Source organism: Talpa occidentalis, unplaced genomic scaffold (genome assembly GCF_014898055.3).
Source record: "Talpa occidentalis isolate TD23 unplaced genomic scaffold, MPIMG_talOcc4v2.1 talOcc4.3, whole genome shotgun sequence".
Lineage (NCBI taxonomy): Eukaryota > Metazoa > Chordata > Mammalia > Eulipotyphla > Talpidae > Talpa > Talpa occidentalis.
In genome coordinates this window covers 126,399-143,221 of record NW_023603184.1, presented here as the reverse complement: position 1 = coordinate 143,221, position 16,823 = coordinate 126,399, and the positions used below count along the sequence as shown (strand labels likewise).

Sequence of the window (16,823 nt, the reverse complement as noted above, 5' to 3'; positions counted from 1 at the left end):
CTTGGTCAAACTTAAGGCCCTGGAAACCCAGGAGGCTCAGAGCTGGGGGAACTCAGGAGCTGCCTCTGTAGACACAACATGGCAACCATTATTTCTTAGTCTCAGACTCCAGGAAGATTTCATGGAACATGAGCCAGGTGCACCTGTGCCCAGAAGATGCTGCTTCTGGCTTCTTTCTAGCATCAGAGTGTTTCCCCCAACTTTACTCTTAATGAACTCTTCCATGCTCCTGTCTCTTTTTCACAGTTCACTTTACAAGGTGACTCAAGAATAAAGTACAGGAAACAAGTGTGCTGGGAATAAAAAGACGTCTCCTTTTTCTCCTACTCTTTCTCATTCTCCTTCTTCATCTTCTTCATCCTCATCCTCCTATCCTTGTTTCTCTTTCTCACTCCTCAATCTCCAGATTAAATTTACAATGTGTTCATTTTCTCAACTTTTAATTTTTGCTATTTAATAAATATATTCTTTTACTTCTCAATTGAAACACAAATATATAAAATAAGTAAAATAATTTAAGAGAAGAAAGTACAGTTTGGGTAATAGCTTAGGGTTTTCTCCTTTAGAAAAATATCTATCACAACATCTCAACAACTGTTTCCGAACACAGAGTTTATCTACATGAAAAAGTCCGGGAAATGGGCTTTCAAGCATCCTGCCACGTTGCAGCTGGTGCTCAGAGAGATCCCTGTGTGGATAGCACTAAGGACAACGGCACCAGGAATCAAGTGTAAGAGTCTGACATTTTCTGCCTAGATAGTCTTGTGACCTACTATAGGACACTCCTGTGTTCTTACTACTGTCTGCAATGAGGAGTAGAAATACCAGGCCCCATATTATTTTGTTTTGTTTTCCTATTTTTTGCTTTCATTATTAAGCTTACATTACCAAATATTATTCTTAGTGAGGTAAATGTACTGCCCTCTTCATCACCCTCTTGAGGGCCGCTTTGAACTCCTTGTTCCTAAGGGTATAGATGAAAGGATTTAACATGGGGATAATGATAATATAGAACACGGACAGAAACTTGTTCTGTTTCGTGGAGTTTCCAGAACTAGGATGCATGTACACAGCGAGGCCTGTGCCATAGAAGAGAGTCACAACTGCCAAGTGGGAGGCACAGGTGTTGAAGGCCTTGACACTACCCTTCATGGAGGATATTTTAAGGATGGAAGCTGCAATGAAACCATAGGATAACAAAATAAAAACCAGAGAACCGCCAATAACAATACAAACTATTACAAAAAGACTCATTTGACCAACAAAGGGATTAGAACAAGACAGGTTCATAATTTCAGTTATGTTACAAAAAAAGTGTTGGATGACATTTGGCCCACAGTAGTACAACTCAAAGCCAGTGATTGTTTCAATTAAGCTAGAAACGAAACCACACCCAAGGGCCCCAGCAACCATCCTCCAACAGAGCCCAGGCGCCATGATGGTCGAGTACTGGAGAGGGTTTCCAATGGCCACGTATCTGTCATAGGCCATGACAGCCAGAAGGCAACACTCAGTCTGACCCATCCAGGAGGACACAAGCCACTGGGTGGCGCAGGCAATGAAGGAAATCATTTTTTTATCTTTGAAGAGGTCTGCAAGCATCCTTGGGATGATGGAAGAGGTATAGCAGATGTCTATCAAAGACAGGGCACTGAGGAAAAAGTACATTGGTGTGTGCAGGTGGGAGTCCATCCTGATTAGAGTGATGAGACCCAGGTTGCAGAATAATGTCACAAGGTAGATGACCAGGAAGACTGGAAAGAGACTAATCTGCAGCTCTTTATCTTCTGAGATACCCAAGAGCACAAACATGGTCACAGACGTGAGGTTTCTGTCCCCTTCCATGGACCCGCTTGCACCATCAGCTGAGAAAAGATGAAAGATGAAATGGTTTCATTCTCAAAGAACAGAAAAATTTCTTTTCATTGTTCTCCTTCATGCAGCTGACTAAATATACAAACATGATTCATTGGTGCTCAGTGAATCTTGCATCTTTGTATAATCACCAACCTTAATGAAAAGTTAACTTGGATAAATATCGTTACCCTCCTTATAGATTAAGACACAGTAGTGAGGCATCCTCAGTACTCTATCCACCAAAAAATATTAATTTCATTTGAGCCACTCAAATTTATAATTACATGGCATTTGGGATTACACCAAATTAGGGTGACACTGTCCTACCTGCACAGGTGAAGATGCTCACTTTAACTAGGCAGTCCCGTGTGACCCAGTGTTTAGAGAAGACCTTGCATCATGTGAAGCCTCAGTGTAAAATGAGGAGGTCCAGTAGGTGCATATTTAAAATCGCCTTTAGTTAATCTTTAATAAGGAAGGATTTATCATTTTATAAATGCTCTTTCTTTCACAAAGTCTAGAGGACACAAGAATGATATAATAGGAACTTGGAAAGAGTGACATGCAAGTAGTGCTTAGAAATGGATGTGACTGGACCAACTTTTTAACTCTAGGAAGCCGCCCAAGATGATAGATACTACGATTTGAAAGAGCTTCATATTCCCTTCCTTGAACCTACATATTTGTCTTATTTAATACAGATATTTATAACTTAAATATCTGGAAAAGTGATTCTGGCTCTTCTTGGAGTTGGTGATACCTTTGAAAATTGGTTGAAAATTCTGACCCTCCTCCCGACAAAGCCACCATCAGCCCCTGTGCATGTCTTGCTGGAGTCTCAGTGACCAGGGAGTCCACTGTCACTTCCAGGGGTAAGACTCATCCTACAAAAGACAGTCACTTGAGCTTATAAATGTTAGGTTGTGTAAACAATGGATATAGAAACTAGGAAAGGGAGGCAGGATCTGGAAGTCTTTTCTCCTTCACTGGAGTCAGTAGAGGAAAATGAAGACTTGCATCTCTGAGCCAAATACCATGACTCTTGCCGCCCACAGTGAGTGTCTGCCTGATGGGATACAGCTGTCCTTGTCTCCACATGGTCTTTTGAAAGTCTCAGTAGATTCCGGATGACATATTCTCTTAGTTCCTAGATGGAAAACCATAATGTGGCAGAGTTAAATATCAAGTACTGGAGAAATTGTAGAACTTGCTCCAAACATCGGCCCTCACCCCAGAGTAATACCTGACATTAATCAGGTCTCCGAGGTCAGGGAATTTCGATAAGGAATTTCTATAGGGTGGGTCAGGAAGACACCATTGTGGCGGGGAGGGAAGAGAGGGAGAGGGCAGCGCTGAAGAACACAAGTGACCAAGTATCACACTCTTTGCTCCCCACAACTCCTGCTAGGAGCTTACATGGCTGTGGAGACAGCACACAGTCCTCTTAATTCTAAATCTTGCTTCTCACCTGGACCAAGATCCCTCAGGAATACATGCTTCTTGCCAAATTGCAATAGTGTCTTTCTTTCCTGAAAAACATTCCAGGATGGACCCGGTTTACTACAGGATGAGAGCTGAGAGCCATGAAATAAGTTGTTCACTGACAGCAAGAGAGATGCCCCCAAGTGGGGAGTCCTCTAATATTTATAATGGAGGGCAACACAGCGAGGAGGAAAGACAATTAGGTGGAGAGAGCCTCCAGGCACCTGCCCCCTGGGGTCATGTTCCATAGAGCTTTGGTCACAGCTGATCTGCCCCATCATCCATGTCCCCTATGGGCTCTTTTCCCATAGCCCTGGCTAAGTCTCATAGTTATAGATTTTGTTTTAACAAACTTAAAAGCATTAGAGCTGAAAAAGTCTTAGGAATGGTCCCATGTCATACATTTAATTTCCAGATAAGTTGAACAGAGGAGCTAAGAATTTGCCCAGGTTGACACGGCCACCTGCTAAATAACAATAAATGAGACATGTGGACACTCTGCCTACCAAGCACACACATTTTATATATAGTGATACATACATTGTATCATTTCCCTGACCTGAACTAATCGTCATAGCAACCCCTGAAGCATACAATACTATTCCCTATTCATGAAAGGCAACTGAGGCAGGATGGAATGCAATAAAACTATATAAGACAGGGCAGGATGCCCATGGTAACAACCACGGGAAATGGTGTCAGTCAGTCAGGCTGGATCCGGCTCTTCACTTACTGGTTGTGTGACCTGAGCACAGGAGCCCCTCCAAGTCTCAGGCGCTCACCTGCACTTGGGCAGGTAGTCAGAGTCACTATATAGAGTAGCCCTTGGTGGAGCGAATCCTGTTAGATATGTCTGTAAAGTACTTATCAGAGTGTGTATGACAGGGGATGCCTTCTGTTAATAGATGCTGTCATTCACGTGTTCTGATATTGATCATTCCAAAACATGCATATTACTCAGTCTTCGTTTAAACATCTAAATGCCACCAACCTTTCTTGATTCTTTTTGAAATTGAGCTCATCTACCTGTTGTCATTAGAGATACAAGCTAGTTTTAGACAAGGTCCCATTATAACCTTGTTCTGCTTCAATCACACTGCCGGGGAGAAAGTCATGAATGGGGCAATGGATTCATTATTTGATTTTGCACCTGCAAAACTCTAGTTTATATATTCCCCCTAATAAGCACTATAATATAAATATTCACTAAACACATTATTTTTTTAGCAATGAGATTTTTCGATTTATATAGATAGATATATTATATCACTGTTCATTTTTTTTACAATGTTTGCTTTCTTTTCTCATGTGTAGTCCTCAGAGAATTCCCACCACCAATTCACCCAAGCACCATCACCACAGTCCCTTGTTCTCTTCATTCCCACGTTTTGATCCCTCTCTCTCCCCCTCCCCTCCAGAATATCTCTGATTTATAGTGGACTGGTTTTTTTTTTGTTTTGTTGTGTTTTTTTATTATTATTTTTCCCCTGATCCCTTATTTGTTTCCCCTACATTCCTCCTATAAGTGAAACCATCCAATATTTTTCTTTTTCCTTCTCATTTATTTCACTGAGCATAATCCCTTCCAACTCCATCCATGTTGCTGTGAGTGGCGTGAGTTTATCTTTTTTGATTGCTGAATAGTATTCCACTTTGTATAGATACCATATCTTCTTAATCCAGTCATCTATTTTCTAACATTTGGGTTGTTTCCATATCTTACCTATTGTAAATAATGCTGCAATAAACACAGGGATGCAGGTATCCTTTTCAATTAATGTTTTGTGTCCTTTGGGTAGATCCTTAGGAGTGGAATTGCTCAGTCATATGGTAGTTCCATTATTAGTAGTCTGAGGAAACTCCACACAGCTTTCCATAGTGGTTGGACCAGTTTGCACTCCCACCAGCAGTGCAGGAGAGTTCCTTTTTCACCACATCCTTGCCAACATTCGTTGTTGCTAGTTTTTTAATGTGTGCCATTCTTGCAGGTGTAAGGTGGTTTCTCATTGTGGTTTTGATTTATAGTTCCCTGATTATGAAGGATGTTGAACAATTTTTTCATAAGTCTGTTGGCCATTTGCATTTTCTTTTTGAAGAAGGGTCATTTAAGTTCTTCTGCCCAATTTTTGACTGGATTGTTTACTTTACTTTTTTTTTTTAGTTGTGTGAGTTCTTTGTATAGCTTTATGATAAATCCCTTATCGGTTGCATGGACTGCAAAAAAATTTTTCCCTATCAGTAGAATGTCTCTTTGTTTTGGTAAATGTCTCCTTTGCTGCATAGAAGATTTTTAGTTTGATATAATCCTAGCTGTTTATCTTAACTCTCACTTTCTTTGCTTTGGGGGAGTGTATATAAAGATGTTACTGAGATGTATGACTTGTAGTGTTTTACCTATGTGTTCTTCTATATATTTTAAGAACACATCATTTTTATAAGAATAAAATAGTTTGATTTAAATAGCTTTTATTGAGTCAATATTGGTTTACATCACTGTTTGAATTACAGGAGTGTTGGGCCCCGCTGCTGATTTTGCTGCCACAGCTCACCCACCACCAGAGACCCCATAATCCATACCATAGGCCCTTGCTCCCTCCTATTATGTTCTCTTCCCTCTCTTGCTCCATTTTTCCAACCAGAAATTTGCCCCATTCCACAGTCATCTTTCAAGGCAACTGAACATTTTCTTAGGATAATTTAAAAATGTCCACTAAAGGTCAGAATGGCATGCCCCAGCCAAACAATGAAGGACATTTTCAGGCAGTAGGAATTATTTTTGTTCCACAAATCACATTTCATGAGATACATAATGAATTGTAGCTACATTGGGAAAAGCTTGGCAGAACTCTATATACCCCAATATTCTACATGTGATATGGGGAGAGTATGTCACCCATTACCTTTACATATTTATTTAAAAACTAAATCTATGCATTTCTAGACAGTAAAATGTTCCATAAATACAAATGTATTATGGACACTTATGTCATTCACCATTGTCTAAAGAAAATCTTTTTTGTACATTTTTGTAATATTTTTTGGTTGCTATTGGATGCTGAGTCTCATGGGACTCCCTAGTCTGATGACTCTGATCCTGGTTAAACTGAAGACCCTGAAACTTCTGAGGGGCTCACATTTCTGGGATTTTGGCTCCAATTCTAGAGGCACAAGACGGCTGCCATCATTTCTGCCCTCTTATTCAGTTTCTGGAAGCTTCCATGGAACTTGTTCCAACCCATATAAGGTCAGAATTTGACGAATTTAAGTTCTTTCTAGCCTCAGAGAATTTCCATAACCTATTTTTTTTTTTCAATTCACTTCAAAAGAAGGTTCAAGGAATGACATGGCAGAAACAGTAATTTCAGAGTAAGCCTGGAGCAGTCTTTTTGCCTCTCCTCAATTCCTCTTCCAATGCTCTTCTTCCTCCTCCTTTATTTCCTCCTTCTCCTACTCCTCCTCATCTATCTCTCTCAACCTCACCCTGTTTCACTATTTCTCTCTCTCTCTCTCTCTCTCTCTCTCTCTCTCTCTCACACACACACACACACACGTATACATACACAACCCACATTCACTCATTCTGCTCTCTCCCTTGGTGTTAAAATTATGAAGTATTACTTTTAAAATAGTTATTCTCATAATAATGTTCCACAATTTTATTGATTTATAATAAATTCTTATTGGCTAAATAAAAAGAAATATAAAAAATCAGGAAATGAACAGTCTGATGGTTTATTCCATTGTTGCCTTTCTCTATATCTGACACATGTAGCATCCCTTCTCAAAACATAATTTTATCACATGGTTCTAATAATGACAACAGGCTTTTTTATCTGACTTCAGTATTTGCAACACCATCACAATCACATCACTTGTGTTGGCAGCTAAATGATGGGGTCAGCAATTAAAGTCATGATATTCATTTCTTCTCTCTAATTAGCTATTTTGAGATTGACAGTGTCACTTACATATTCTAAACTATGCTCCTTAGAGAAGTTCAAAAATCCATTGTTGCTGAGTTAAATGTTATCCCTTTATCAGTCACTTGAGATCTGTTTATCATTTTTGTTCCTCAGATTACAGAGAAGAAGGACTAACATGGGGATAGTTAAAACACAGAACATGTATGAAAACTATTCTGTTTCGTGGAGTGGCAGAAGTAGGATGCACATGCAAAGAGAGGCACAACCACCAGTTGGAGTTAATGGTTTTGATTCTTTGAGGCAGTAACAATTATTATTATTACTATTTTCATTGTAGAGGTGAGGAAAACGTGTGTCAGTAGATTGCATAAGAGCACTTAAATACAAAGTATGTTACAGATGAGTTTACTAATCACAGGTCTGATCACTAAAGAACAGATTCTATTAACTGCAAGTTGCATTAGTCTCTGCAATTACACCTGCCAATGCTGCAGAGCCATCAATTACAAAGATCATCTTGTATTGCTGCTCCCTGGGAAGAACATGGTGGATTCAATATGCACAGGTTCCCCCCTGAAACAGGGAGATTATTATTTCTCACTCTATGAATCCTATAAAGCAATCATATTCATACAATTTTCTATGGGTTCTCTCGGTTTGTTTCTAAGAATCTGCCACCCAAATTCAGATGAATCTTCTGTTTTCCAATCAAACGTAAGGTCCTGTAAACCCAGGAGGCGAGATATTTGGGATTCAGGTCCTGCCTCTGCAGGCAAAACATGGTGGCCATCATATCTGAATTTAAAGGCTGTAGGAGCCTGCACTGGGGCATGAAGGGGCACCTGTGCCTCACTATGATGCATTTGACTTCTTTCCAGCCCGAGTATTTCCCCAACCTTTACTTTTATGTTCCATTCCTGACGCGATCTCTTTGCACAATTCACTGCACAAGCTGACTCCAATAACAGAAGATGTGGTACATATACACCATGGAATATTGCTCAGCATTCAAAAAACGATAAACAATGCAATTTGCAGCAACACGGATGGCACTGGAAGGAATTAAGCTCAGCGAAATAAGCCAGAAAGAAAAAGAAAAATACCGATGGTCTCACTCATAGCAGGAATCTAGAAAACTTAAACAAGGGACCAGGAAAATGAATAACTATAAGAAAGTGAAAATCAAAATCAACAAACAACTATGAACCAGAGACACTCTATGGGGCATGGGGGGGGGCGGGGAGGGGAGGGATTGGGGTCAAAATAAGGGGATTGCAATTATATGGGGAATATAAAAGTAAAATTTATTTTAAAAAAATACAGTCAGAACCTTTGTCTGTTTCTTGGAGTAAGGGCACGAAGATGCCCATGCATAGAGAGGGCTGTGCCACCCAAGAGAATCAAAACAACCAGGTAGGAGGCACAGGTAGTGAAGGCCTTGGCAGTACTTCTGATGCAGGGTGTTTTCAGCATGGAAACTTCAGTGGAACCAGAGGAAAAAAGATGGCAAACAAAGATCCAACCACATCAAAAAACAGATGTAAGTAAAAGAATCGTTGTGCTGCGGAGGTATTGAGGCAAGACAGGTTCATAATCTAGGATAAATCACAGATGAAATGCTGTGTGGTGTTTGGCCCCAATCATAGAGATGAAAACAAGTGACTGTTGAAACTAAGCTACTAATAAAATCAATGAGAACTGCACATAAATCCAAAGCATGAGACAGTTTTCTTTTATTTATGGTTTATTTGTTAGTTGTTTTGGTCCAGTGACTTTTGACATTAGGATAACTTAACATTCACTACCAAGAGTAAATTGAAAGACAGGAGCTTTAATGAAGTAGAGTCCACAGAATGGAAGGTGGAGAAAAAATGGTCAGAAGGAAAAGTCAAGGATCCATGTGTGTAGTAGATTTCAGACCGAGGTAACATCTCCACATGTGGTCACTTGTATGAACTTGAGTTCTTTCCATTCACCTGAGGACTGCTTCCTTGTTCAATGAACTGCAGAGGTGGGAGTAATGGCTTTTTACTCACTATTATGAGTAGATATTCCAAAGAGGCTTATGCTGTCTCTTGTTAGCAAGTTACCAGGATTTCTCTTTACATACATGAAACTGAATAATTCAAAATGACTAATCACTTATTGCATAAGTTAACATTCATTAACTATGACCATATACCAGACTCTGGGCTAAGGTTTTACATGCCTATTCTCAGTTAAATAATGTGTCATTTTTGAGGAAGATGCAATTCTTCTTCTCATTGCAGAGATAAGGAAAATATGTGTGTGTGTAGCTTACATGAGGGCACCTGTCTACAACGTGTGTTAGAGATGAGTTTACTAATTGCAGATTGATAATTAAAGAATAGATTCTTTTAACCACATCTTCTTTAGTCTCTGCAATCCCACCTGCCAATGCTTCAAAGACATCATTTACAAAGATCATCTTGGATGGTTGCTACCTGTGAAGAGCATGGTGTACTCAATATTCCCAGTGTTCTACCTGAAACAGGGAGATTATTTCTCACTTTGTGAATAACCTAAAGAGATTACATTTATACTTGGAGGTACACGAAATCTAAATGTTGTACACATACTATTGCAATATGTTTGACTCTTAGTCTATGAACTCTTGTCTAGAAATAAAATAATCTCTTAGTCAATTTTCTATAAGATCTCTGGTTGGACTCCAATTTTCTGTGTCCCCCCCAAAGTCAGCTGAATCTTCTGCTTCTTGGTCAAAGCTAAGGCCCTGGAATCCCAGGATGCATGGATATTTGGGGACTCGGACTCCATTCTGTATCTGTAGACACAACATGGCGCCCACCATTTCTGAGTCTGAGTCTCTAGGAAGCATCCACAGAACATGGGCCGGGTGCACCTGTGCCCAGAAAATGATGCCTCTGGCCTCTTTCCAGCCTCTGAGTGTTTCCCCGATGTTTATTTTTAAATGTTCTCTTCCTTTCCTCCATCTCTTTTTCACAATTGTATTTTAAAGGTGACTTGAGAATAAGGTAGAGGAAACAGGTTGGGGGGAATAAAAAAGACCCATTTTCACCATCTCCTCCTGCTTCTCCTCTTCCTTCCAATGCTCCTCCTTCTATTCCTGCTTTCTCTTTCCTCTTGCTGCTTCCTACTGTTTTCTTCTTCTCCTTCTCCCTCTATGTCTCTTGCATCCTCCCTCACTTTCCAGGATTCAGTTTATAATGTGTTCATTTTCCCAATTTTTGAATGTCAGTATGGAACTTAAAAATCTTTCACTTCTTAATTGAAAAACATATGCAAATAAGTTAAAAAAAATTCAAGGGAGAAAGAATAGTTTGTGTGTCTTCCTAGGTTCTTCTAATTTCTCTACATACAATTTCTATCACACCTTCTGTTCTCAACACAGGGTTTATCTACATGGTTCTAATCATGGAAACGGGCTTTCAAGCTGCCTGTCATGTTGGAGCTGCTGCTGAGAAAGATCCCTGCATAGCGACCACTAGGCATAAGAGCACAAGGAAACAGAAGCCAGACTCCATACCTAGGCTGGACAGTCTTATGACCCACAAAATGACACTTAACAGATTCTTAACTCTGTCTTTTGCTAGGAGTGAAAATAAATGGCCATATTATTTTTGTTTTGTTTTCCTATTTTTTTCTTTTTCTGTTCATGTAACATACAAATATTACTCTTAATGAGATAAATGTGTTGTCCTCTTAAGCACTCTCTTGAGTGCATCTTTGATCTCCTTGTTCCTAAGACTATATATGAAAGGATTTAACATGGGAATAATGATAACATAGAACACGGACAGAAACCTGTTCTGTTTCGTTGAGTGGCCAGAACTAGGATGCAAGTACACGGCCAAGGCTGTGCCAAAGAAGAGAGTCACAACCACCAGGTGGGAGGCACAGGTGTTGAAGGCCTTGGTGCTACCTTTGACAGAGGATATTTTCAAGATGGAAGCCACAATGAAAGCATAAGATAACAAAATTATAACCAGAGAACCTAAAACAACAAAAGTCATTATCAGAAAAAGACTCATTTGACTGATGAAGGGATTAGAACAAGAAAGGCTTGAAATTTCAGTTAAGTTACAGAAGAAATTTTGGATGACATTTGGTCCACAGTAGTACATCTCAAAGCAAGTGACTACTTCAATTAAGGTTGAAATAAAACCACACCCAAGGACACCAGCGACCAGTTTCCAACAAAGCCCAGGTGCCATGATGGTCGAGTACTGGAGAGGTTTGCCAATGGCCACGTATCTGTCATAGGCCATGGCAGCCAAGAGGCAACACTCAGTCTGACCCATCCAGGAAGCTACAAAACACTGGGTGGCACAAGCAACGAAAGAAATCATTTTTTCATCTTTGAAGAGGTCTGCAAGCATCCTTGGGCTGATGGAAGAAGTGTAGCAGATGTCTATAAATGACAGGGCACTGAGGAAAAAGTACATTGGTGTGTGCAGGTGGGAGTCCATCCTGATTAGGGTGATGAGACCCAGGTTCCAGAATAATGTCACAAGGTAGATCAGCAGGAAGACTGGAAAGAGACTAAGCTGCATCTCTTTATCTTCTGAGATTCCCAGGAGCACAAACATGGTCACAGACGTGAGGTTTCTGTCCCCTCCCATGGACCTGCTTGGAACCATCTGCTGAGAAAAGATAAAAGATGAAATGGTTCATTGGCCAAAAATAAACAAAAAAACTCTCTTCATTGTTCTCTTTCATGCAGCTGACTAAATATACAAACATGATTCATTTATATTGAGTGAATCGTGCCTCTTTGCATAACCTCAATCTTAAATGAAAAATTTCCCTGCATAAATACTCTCACTCTCCCTATGGACAAGGACAGTGGTGAGGCATCATCAATGCTTTATCCACTTAAATATCTTGATTTCCTTCATCCCTTTCAAATTTACAATTACATGGCAATGGGAAGTAAACCCATTAGGGTGATGCTGTCCCATCTGCACAGGTGAAGAAGGTCACTTTAACTAGGCAGCCCCATGTGACCCAGTGCTTGGAGAAGACCCTGCATCATGCGAAGCCGCAGTGTAAAATGAGGGTGTTCAGTAGGTGCTCAGTAAAATCTCTGTCAGAATTAACATTCAGTTAATCTATAACAAGGAAGGGCAGACATTTTTTTATATACCCTCTGTATACACAAGGTCTTGAAAGATACAGAAATAATATAACATAACAGTCATGGTGGGGCCACAAGCCAACTAGTGACTGGAAATGGATGTGACTAAACCAAATTCATAATTCTAGGACACCTCCCAGGATGTTATTAATACAGAGTTGATGGTGTCTTTTGCTCCTCTCCTTGAGCCTGCAGATTTTTCTTTCTCAATTCAGAGATACTTAAAACTTTAATTGCCTGGAAAGGATTTTTGCTCTTCATTGAGTCACTGACTTTTGAAAATGTGCTGAAAATTCAGACCCCTTGCTGGGTCTGAATAAATCTACCTTCTCCCCAAGGACACTTCAAATCTAGAATTCTGAATTTTTGAGACATTGGTTTTAGTTTTTGAACTCTTTGTCTTTTGGAATAAAGTTCTTTTAAAAGTGTTAAGGCGCGCAGACCTCTCCTGCCGCCCGCTGCTCCCCTCAGCAGTGTACTTCGGTCCTTCTGCCTGCTCTGCTCCCCGCTCTGGCTCTGGTGAATTCTCTCACCCTCCCGCGCTTCTGACTGTACTCAGTGCTTGTATAAATAAACAAACAAATAAATAACTCTTAAAAAAAAAAGAAAATAAATTTTAAAAAATTTAAAAAAAAAAGTGTTAATTTATTTCATGGAGATCACATTAGCAATCCTAAATCTGAAAATCAAAGTTCATCAAATGATAGAAATATCATCTATATGAAAAAATATAATGACTGTGACTTTTGACAGTCAAGATAATAGACTTAACAGGAAAGATATTTAGCAAAGTGATGGATGGAAGAAATTAAGGCAAATGACTTCCAAAATCAACTATAGCCCAAAAAAAGAAGGAAGTTCTACATCAAGAGGAACATTTTGGCAAGAATTGGGGATAAACTGGCCCAGAAGATCCTGAATCTGAGAGAGTCAAACCAAACAAACCATACTATGGATACGTAATTATGTATTAAAAAATGGACAGGCGGGGGCCTCCCGGATGGCGCAGCGGTTGAGCGCTGGGCTGTGAAGCTGCCCGCAGCATCTCCAGTGCCGGTTCGATCCCCGGCTGCTCCCCGGCCACCGGAGGAGGGTCCCAAATGGTGCGCAGACCTCTCCTGCCACCCGCTGCTACCCTCAGCAGTGTACTTCGGTCCTTCTGCCTGCTTTGCTCCCCACTCTGGCTCTGGTGAATTCTCACCCTCGCGCCCTCTGGCTGTACCCAGTGCTTGTATAAATAAATAAATAAATAAATAAATAAATAAATCCTAATTTATTTAATAATTTTTTTTTAAAAAATGGACAGGTGAATGCATGTAAATATCTATTATATATGTGTCTATATTTAGTGGAGTATCAGTTCAATATGGCAAAACAAAAATCCTGCCTTTGTGACATTAATAGCCCTTGAGGGCATTATGCTAAGTGAGGGAACTCAAATAGAGAAAGGCAAATACCATGTGATCAAATTTATGTGGAATCTGAAAAATAACTGAAGTTATAAAAACAGAGAGAATGTTGCAGGCTCCAGAGGCAGAAAGTGGGTATGGGAGAAACAGGTGACAGTGGTCAAAAGGTACACTGTTCTAGTTATAACACAAATAACATGTGGGGATGTCACCAAAAACAAACGAGCCACACTTACCAATACTAAAAAGTTGAAAGTTGCTAAGAGAAAAGACCTTAGATCCTCATAAAAAGGTGAGAATTTTGTAAATACATGAGGTAATAGATGTTATAACTTCATATGGTAGTCATTTTACAATACACACATGTTTCAAAATACTGTGTTATATGCCTTACATCTAACAATGCTAATGGTAAGCTATATCTCAATAAAGTTGGGGAAATTTTAGTTTGGATACCTTCTCACACCTTTAACTGTTCCCATTGGCTTAAACTCACTAAATATGTATGATTTACTCATACAGAAAGACCCCCAAGCTATACATATGTAAGAAAATTTATGCACACATTCCAGTACACAATAACTCTTAAATAGGTGTTGGCTATGCCTATTACCATCACTGATTGCCCCCAGATGACTATGAACGACAATGGTACCCAGAGCTAGTGATTACAGAGATGCTAGACTTTACTGGCAATTTGGGAGAAATTGTCATACATTATCATCTGGGCAGATCATGAGACATCATTTTCTCTTGGCAGATGCAGAATCAGACCTCACATAGAAGCAAGTCAAACCATAAAGATAAAAGCCACATAAATTATCATCTATTCAGTTTGCCTCAGTCAGGTTCTCCACCTGCATTTATTGTGGCTGCTTCTCACTTGTGCCAGACTCCCACAAACACTGTAAGGATTAACATCCCATGAAACAGACTGCTGTATCCTTAAGACCCTTTTAAACTAAATGTAAATGTAACAACTTATTTACTTGTTATTTACTTGTACTGGATTATTTGTAAGGGAAATGTGCACCATATAATGTCAAATTTTTGATCAATCAATGACACTAATATTTTTTGCTGATTACCTATATTTACTGCTAGCAAGTGCAGTCATACTTAAAGTATTCTGCATGACCCATCACTACCAAATAAGAGTATGGGTTGTGAATTGTTTCACTTATCATGAGAAATTTTACCTTGTTAAAATTTGGAAAGCTAAATGAAAAATCTGAATACACTCACTCCTATGATGAATTTTTGAATGTGTTTCATTTCCCAAGAAATTGTAGAGAAGGAATGTAGACTATATAAATATTCACTGGTGATTTCACTGTGAGGACCTAGCCATCAAACCCTACCCATTTTTACATTCTTAGGATGCAGTGAGTTTATTTGTTTGCACAGACAAAAAATCAATTTATAAAAAGTCAAGATGTGTGGAATGAAAAATACCGAAATACCGATGTGATACGAGAAAATTAGATAAGATGGTAAACCCAATACTGCCAATATTTACAGTGGGGCCCCTCAAGAATCAGTGTTCACCCTTGCTATTGTCTTCAGATCCTAAGGACCTCCAAAGATAAGAATAGAGTTAGAGTTTAAGAATTCAAAACCCAATGGCAATGCACATGAGCTTTGGAATATCTTTTATGTAGGGACAAGTTTGGTTCTTGCTACACAGAGCTGAAGCCATGTATTTAAAGGGAAATTAAGTCAATATCATTATTTTAAAACAGATTCCTTAATGGGATAACAAATGAGAAAGATCCTTGGGATGGATAAGTCTGGAAAATATTGGCAATGCAGCTTGGAACATAGGGATTTCACAGAAATTCAGTACATCACTGTTCTTGGTTCCGCACTCGATTATTAAAGTTTTCAGTATTTCCATATTTACAGAAACCATCTCATTAGATTCTAGATGACATATTATTCCCAGTCATATATAGAAACCAGAATGTGGCAGAGCTCAATATCAAGTCCTTTAGAATTGCAGAACTACATCTCAACATCAGCCCTCTCCGAGTGTAATAATTGTCATTAATCTTGTCTCTGAGTTCAGGCAATTTCAATAATGAGGAACAGTTCCATGAGAAGACACCACTGTGGAGGGGATGGAAGGGAGGGAGAGGACAGTGCTGAAGATTAACAGTGACCAAGTGTCACACTCATTGCTCCCCACAGCTCCTGCTAGGAGGCTTACACAGCCGTGGAGACAGCACAAAATCCTCTCTTATTTCTAAATCTTGCTTCTCACCTTGACAAGATCCCTCAGGAATACACACTTCCTGCCAAACTGAAACGGTGTCTTTCTTCCTTGAAAAATGTTCCGGGATCGATCTGGTTGACTCCAGGATGGGAGCTGTGCGCCATGAAACAGAAGTTCACTGACAGCAAGAGAGATGTCCACAAGTTGGGAGTCCTCTAACATTTATTATCGAGGGCAGCAGCGTGAGGGGGAAAGACAATTAGATGGAGGGAGCCTCCAGGCACCTGCTCTCTGGGGTCATGTTGCCATGGCGCTTTGTTTACAACTAATCTGCCCCAGTTCCATCCTGGTCCTTTCTTCCCTGTAGCCCTGGCATAGTGTCATGGTTATAGGTTTGTGGTTTTTTTTTTTTAAACACATTTGGAGTCATTAAAAATTGAAAGGTCTTGGAATAGTTCCATACATACATTTAATATCCAGGTAGTTCATTGAACCAGAGGAACTACGGATTTTGCCCAAGATGACACAGCACTTGATAAATAACTTAGTAACAATAAATTTACTAGGTGGATGCTTCTTGCTGAACAAGCATTCACAATTTAAATATACCAATATATACATTTTATCATGTCCCTTACTAGAATTTATTATCATAACAGCCCTGAGAATAATAACGTGAGGCAAGAAAGAATGCCATAAAACTACTTTAAGACAGGTCACCAATTCTCAAGGTAACAATCACGGGCAAGGTGTCCATCAATTGAGGTTGGATATGACTCGTCCTTTTACTGGTTTTG

The 16,823-nt window shown here is 39.6% G+C and overlaps 2 protein-coding genes across 3 annotated transcripts; both read right to left on the bottom strand.

The window, feature by feature from the left end:
- Positions 1–900: 900 nt before the first annotated feature.
- Positions 901–1,845, bottom strand: LOC119254166 (olfactory receptor 5A1-like). The gene has a single exon (XM_037521288.1). The coding sequence runs from the start codon at positions 1,843–1,845 to the stop codon at positions 901–903; it is 945 nt and encodes a 314-aa protein (XP_037377185.1).
- A 7,148-nt stretch (positions 1,846–8,993) lies between these two features.
- Positions 8,994–16,319, bottom strand: LOC119254322 (olfactory receptor 5A1-like). Of its 2 annotated transcripts, none has more exons than XM_054699192.1 (2): positions 16,075–16,319; positions 8,994–11,908 (listed from the first exon to the last, which is right to left on the bottom strand). In XM_054699192.1, exons 1-2 carry the CDS (start codon positions 16,246–16,248, stop codon positions 10,943–10,945), a joined length of 1,140 nt encoding a protein of 379 aa, XP_054555167.1. In that variant the 5' UTR covers positions 16,249–16,319; the 3' UTR covers positions 8,994–10,942. The 2 variants fall into 2 exon arrangements, with proteins under 2 accessions (XP_054555167.1, XP_037377326.1); XM_037521429.2 differs by having other exon boundaries at positions 8,994–11,905.
- Between the last annotated feature and the right edge of the window lie 504 nt (positions 16,320–16,823).